At 46.0% G+C, this 5866-nt stretch overlaps 1 protein-coding gene across 1 annotated transcript; it reads right to left on the bottom strand.

The window, feature by feature from the left end:
* Window positions 1-848: 848 nt before the first annotated feature.
* LOC123134135 (uncharacterized) lies at window positions 849-2764 on the bottom strand. The gene is made up of 2 exons (XM_044553458.1): window positions 1882-2764; window positions 849-1665 (listed from the first exon to the last, which is right to left on the bottom strand). The coding sequence occupies exons 1-2, from the start codon at window positions 2339-2341 to the stop codon at window positions 1622-1624; spliced, it is 504 nt and encodes a 167-aa protein (XP_044409393.1). The 5' UTR covers window positions 2342-2764; the 3' UTR covers window positions 849-1621.
* Between the last annotated feature and the right edge of the window lie 3102 nt (window positions 2765-5866).

Raw genomic sequence — 5866 nt, 5'->3', positions numbered from 1 at the left:
GGAACGAGACGTGTAATATACCGCAGAGAAGCTATGGATTAGGCACAACTTCGCCATGTTGAACACTTTTAGAGATTCTTTACGGTTTAATAGCAGCTTTGAAAATGGTGCAGCGCACGACGAGTGGCAGCGAGTGTTTTTTTGCGTTTTTTTTCTAAACTGCTCGTTGAAATGAAGCAAATGATACACCATTGGAAATATATTGTCGAGCCGCATATTTTTCATATTTATTATTTTCTCTAATTCGTTACAGTTTAAGAGCAATTTTAAATTTAGTAAATCGCAGAATTCTGTTTTTTCGAATTTTTAGCAATTTTTGTACTGTTTTCGCTCTAGTTTTTGAACCGTTTGTTCAAACGAGGCGTGTAATATGCCGATGGAAATCCATGAACGAGGCGCAACTTTCATATGTTGAAATGTTTTTTAGATTCCTTATGGTTTTTAGTTAATTTGGAAAATCGTGCGGCTGACGATAAGAGGCAGCAGCCGTTTTTCGTGAAATTTTCACAAACCGCAGGTCAAAATAAATCAAATTATACGCCGTTGGAAAGATATCAACTAGGCGCAACTTTTTCATGTAGAACACTTCCGCTAGTTCCTTACAGTTTAAGAGCATTTTCGATTTTACTGAAATGCGGACACTATTTTTTCGCGACATCAAAATCGTTGTTTGTACTGCATCAGACAGAAAACCACACTGCTTGAGACTGAAAACACACTTCATTAGACGGACAAGTGCATTGCATGATTTTTTTTGTGGGACGAAAATTTTCTCAAACGAGGTAGCAAACCGCACTGCTTTAAACTAAAAACCGCACTTCATCAAACGGACAAATGCACTGCATGATTTCTTTTTTGTGGGACAAAAATTTTCCCAAACGAGGTAGAGTGAACTTCATGTCAAGGGTTGGTGAACCACAATAATATGAAAAGTGAACCTCGAGACTACCGTAAATGGGTCGCGACACTAACGAGAGTGAACCACAAGACTCCTCGAAGTGGGCTGCATCAATCCATTTTTCTCTTGAAAATGAACCACTAATTCTTGCTGAAAAGAGCTTCCCAACAAATAACTTTTTACATGCAATACATCATATACCAACCAGAACATTCGATACACATAAAAATCCATAGACAACGAACTAAACTGCATGCCCGCTTGCATCGAGCAGCAAGCCACACACACCGCACTGCATCACGGTATTGCACGCGTGCAGACTGCACCACCGACGACAAGGTGCAACATGCAACAAGCCAGAGTGTCCAGGCTACCATGGCGACTACAAGCAGGAGCTGGCTGAACCACATGGCCGTGCCAGCCGAACTACACAGAGAGATTTAACAAATTGCATTAGAAACTGAATTCACCCAAATCAATAGCAAAAATCTAAAAAATACACAAAAATATATTTTTGTGACCTGCGAGCGCCTGTGAGCTGCAAACACCGTTCGATGCGAGCGACTTTGTTGTTTGGCTGCCGCCGTCATTCACACACACATACAGGAACTCGCTTGGGAGCGTACTGTAGCACAACCACATGACCGCCTACGGCAAACGGTATTTTCCATCTTGTGGGCTTTATGTCGCTGGCCAGTGGATCCACTCCCGCACTGAAACATCTTACACAACCAGCTGCACTTCACCGAGGACCCAAGCGAACCGCCCTGCACAAGCAAGCAAAAAATATGAATAACATTTTTCACCTAAAAATATGAATAACACAGAAAAAAAACATCAAGGGCATCGATAGATGAACCGCATGGCCGATCGAGCCGAACTTCACCGAATCACCGATCAACAAAGATACCAAAACCGCAACGAGGCTAGTTCAGAAAAAGAAAAGAGAAACTACGACGGGGCACAATCTGAAACTACAGGACCGTGATATCCAGAGGCAGAAGCGCCACCACAAACTCTCCTGCTGCTCCCACCGAAGTAGTAGCCGCCGCCATCCTTCTCTCTACCAACAAGTGAGCCGCGAAGTGGTAGAAGAGAACTGCAGATCCCATCATGGAAAGGACCAGGCGGAGAGGAATCAACCGCGGGCAAGCGGTCGCCAGGGAGGTGGGTGTGGGGGGTGGGGGCGAACCACACCGCCAGTGGGAAGGCCGGGAGCGCCGCACTGCATGCCCTCGTGGAGCCGGACTGCGCCTCTGCTCGTCGGGCGTCGTCGTCAGGGAAGTCCATGGTGGACGGTGCGTGGGGTGCGGGAGCCCGGACATAGAGTGGAGGGCAGAGAGCTCGACACCGCCGTAGAGGAAGGAGCTGCAGGAGGATCTCGCCGTATCCGCCTCCAGGAAGGCATGGGAGGAGAGAGGTGGCGGATCTTGCTAGAGCCATGACCGGCTATCATGGGAAAAGGGAGGTGTAGGAGGATCCAGCCGGCGGGCAGGCACGGGAGGACGGAGGTGGAGGAGCATCCGGCCGGATTCGTCGCCGGGCAGGCACAGTAGGAGGGAGTGGAGGAGGGTCCTGCCGGATCCGTCGCCTGGCAGGCACGGGATGATGGGGGTGGAGGTGGATGACGGGGGCGGTGGTGGTGTCGGGTTGGCGCAAGAAAAGGGGTCGCTGTGGGTTTCAGATAGATGTGGGAGGGCGCCATGGCCGGCGTCGCAAGAGAAGGCGGGAGGGTGAGCACGGGTTGGAGGCAGGGCGGCACACAATGGGGCCAGCGGTGCAGGGAAGGCGGTTGGAAGGGGCACGCCGGTGACGGTTGGGGGAGGAAGGTGAGGAGGTGTGGGAGGAAGGTAGGAGGAGGTGGGGTTCGTGCGCCGGGGGGATGGGGGTGGGGCAGAATTAGGGCTAGGCATATAACCCGAAAACCAATGTCCCGAACCGAATTAACCGGCACCGAAGCCGAATACACCGAAAGCGAGTACTTCAGTGGTAAGTTCGGTTTGCATAAGTTGAAAACCGAACTAAGTTCAGTGAATTCGGGTTTATCCCTCGGGTACCCGAGCGGACTGAAAACCGAGTAAACAGAGGTCCGACCTGCGTGCCTGTTACTACTCTCATATGAACATGGACTCTATTTTCTATCCCCTATCTGACAAAAGTGTGAGCCCCACAGTCGCATCGGGAAGAGACGAACATAACCCAGTGAACCGCTGATGCCGCTATAAATTTTGTGTAAAAAGGAGAAGTACAAGTACTACCTCTGCTTAATTTTTTGTGCATGGAGTACTTTATCTAGTTAGCCGCCGGCCGCCAGCGCTAATTGTACAGAGTAATAAAGTTTCACTCGGAATAATAAGACGGAGTAGCCAAGGAGACTAGCCTTTAGACTTTAGTAGTAGCTAGCTAGTAGGCATGAGCTACACGCACTGTACATTCAGAATAAAGTAGCGACTGCTGCTACTACAGGTGAAACATAGGGATTCCAGTACATCTCGATGCTGTTCGGTGGAATCGACGACCGAACCGAAATTTCGGTACACAAAATCTTCGGTTAGCTAATCTTTTATTAACCGATCGGTCAGTATTCTGACAAAACCGAAATCTTAAATATACCGAAGAACCGACCCGAACGGTTCGGGGGAACCGAACGCCCAGCCCTAGGCAGAATGATGGCGGCCAGTGGCGGCCGGATCCCGCTATGGCCGCGGGATGGGCCGACGTGGAGGGGGTTGGGGGCGCGCCGGCCATGGGAGGTAGGTGGGTCATGCCGGCCGTGAGAGGGGGTTGGGGTCACGCCGACGGTTGGAGGGGGTTGGGGACGCACCAATCGCGGAAGGTAGTGGGCTAGGTGGGGCAACGAGGTCGCTGTTGGTGGTGTCTGGGGAGAGGCGTCGGGCATGTTAGGAGGGGAATTGTGGAGGAGAGAGGAAGAAGGTGAGAGCCTGAGAGGGAGGGCGGGGTCGAAGGTGTTAGCGGAATAAAGAATTGTGTGCAGAATAAGACTCTTAGCGGGTGTTATCATAATAGACCCACCATATATATATATATATATATATATATATATATATATATATATATATAGGAGTAGGATTTTCTACAATAGCTTGCCACAGAACTAGTTAAGAATTTTGACGGTGTAAAAGTTCTTAAAAATCATGAAAAAAATACTGAACCAACACAACTATAATATAACATGATCCAACGGAGGGATTAAGAAAATATGACTGCATGTGTCCTGGACAAAAAGAACAAATGTTTCAATATATATTGATTCTGAAGTGAGCTGAAATGCTTGTTTTTTTCGCTGAGTACACATAAATGCATATTTTCACAATCACACCGTTGGATCATCTTATTATACTAGAGTGAGGTTCCCCTATTTATTTCATATTTTTTACTTACTTTTAAACCGTTAAATGTTTAGCAAGCCTTAACTAGTTCTGTGGCAAGCTATGATAGACACAGTTTTACCTATGTATATATATGGCTTCTGCACCACATCTCCATCATCATTATCAGTACATCCTACGCTGGTGAGTTAGGATGCACTTGATCCCATAAAGGTATCTATCCTTCAAACTAACAACAGTACATAATATCCAACAAAAGAGGGTCATGCTACATCAGCAGGATACATGGCTCAGCCTAGATATCAGTACGAATCAAGTTGTGCATATTTGTTGTTGGCATGAACCACATTGCCGCATGTCATGTTTGCAAAATCCATGCATCGCATGGAATCTTGATGCCTTTCACACACTGAAGATTATCTGGAAACAAGTTATGTCGACGAATATGGTGATTCATGAAACCCGTGGTATGATGTGTAAACACAGTTCCCCCTGGCGAATGGAAGTTGCATAGAACGGTAATCATCGCCAGCGATATTATCGATGACTGGTTGGATGATCGGTTAATTGAGCCCAAGGAACATGGAGTGGTTGCCGAGGCTGTAAACCTGCCTTCAGCTGAATACGCCTGGCCCAACGAAGCTGGGATCTTTCTCGAACATGAAGCAACCATAGCCATCACATTCATGAATGCCCCATGCATTGTACTGCATGTGGTTTGATGAAATGGTTTGGTCAATTTGGTACGTGTGAATGAGCATCAAATGACCGCCGTCAGTTAAACGAGCGATAAACCACCACCCATTGACTGGTATGATTCTAGGTCCTGGAATCATGAAGGCCAGCGCATTTCCATCTACTGCAACAAATCAAATTGGAGACCAAAAGGACAAAAATATACAATCATGTTCAGAGTATGTGTGGAATTAAGATTATTATCATAGAAAGAGAATTGCAATGTCGTGGTCATAATCATACTCCAAGTTAAAAAAAGTCAATGGCTTTCATATTCTAGCAATATGTCATGGTTCAAACATCATATAACAATGAGAGGAAAACAGCTATGACAGGGCCTACTCATATTCTACCATAGCACTTACTACTGTTCTCATATCAACTCTAAGCAGTAACATGTGTTGTTAAAAAAATCTTGGAAATGAGAGTAACATATAGCAATCATGAGATTATACTCATAATATCTATTCTAACACTCATTAGATGACAATTGTTCTCAAATCAACTCTAACAATAACATGTGTGGTCATAAAAATCTAGGAAATGAGAGGAACATATAGCAATGATGTGGTTATAGACATACTAACTATTCTAAATTTGTAACAATCAACATGCAGTCGTATTCGTAAGGTAAAGATGAGATGAGATAGAACAATTACACAACGATAGATTCCACCAGTATAGGCAGCCAATCTGTGTGTCAACCGCGTAAATGATGCCATCATGCATTATAGCATCGGACAGAAATGGGAGGCTCGACAGGATTGACAATGAGCCATAACCATTTATGATGACCGGATTCCAGATAGACTAATCCCATGTTGAACAAGGCAATGAGCTTGTAATCCGTTAGTCTTATGATGGTGTGGGCACTTGCAGATTA

This window comes from Triticum aestivum, chromosome 6B, assembly GCF_018294505.1.
Source record: "Triticum aestivum cultivar Chinese Spring chromosome 6B, IWGSC CS RefSeq v2.1, whole genome shotgun sequence".
Taxonomy (NCBI): domain Eukaryota; kingdom Viridiplantae; phylum Streptophyta; class Magnoliopsida; order Poales; family Poaceae; genus Triticum; species Triticum aestivum.
The sequence above is the reverse complement of the archived record's forward strand: the minus strand, read 5'-3'. Positions and strand labels throughout refer to the sequence as shown.

What these genes read in the sequence shown, in the direction of transcription:
- LOC123134135 (XM_044553458.1), bottom strand. Translation starts at nt 2,341, where the DNA reads ATGGCTCTAGCAAGATCCGCCACCTCTCTCCTCCCATGCCTTCCTGGA. An exon ending in TTCTGCCTCTGGATATCACG is followed by an intron (nt 1,666 to 1,881) that starts GTCCTGTAGTTT and finishes TTGCTTGTGCAG; the next exon opens with GGCGGTTCGCTTGGGTCCTC.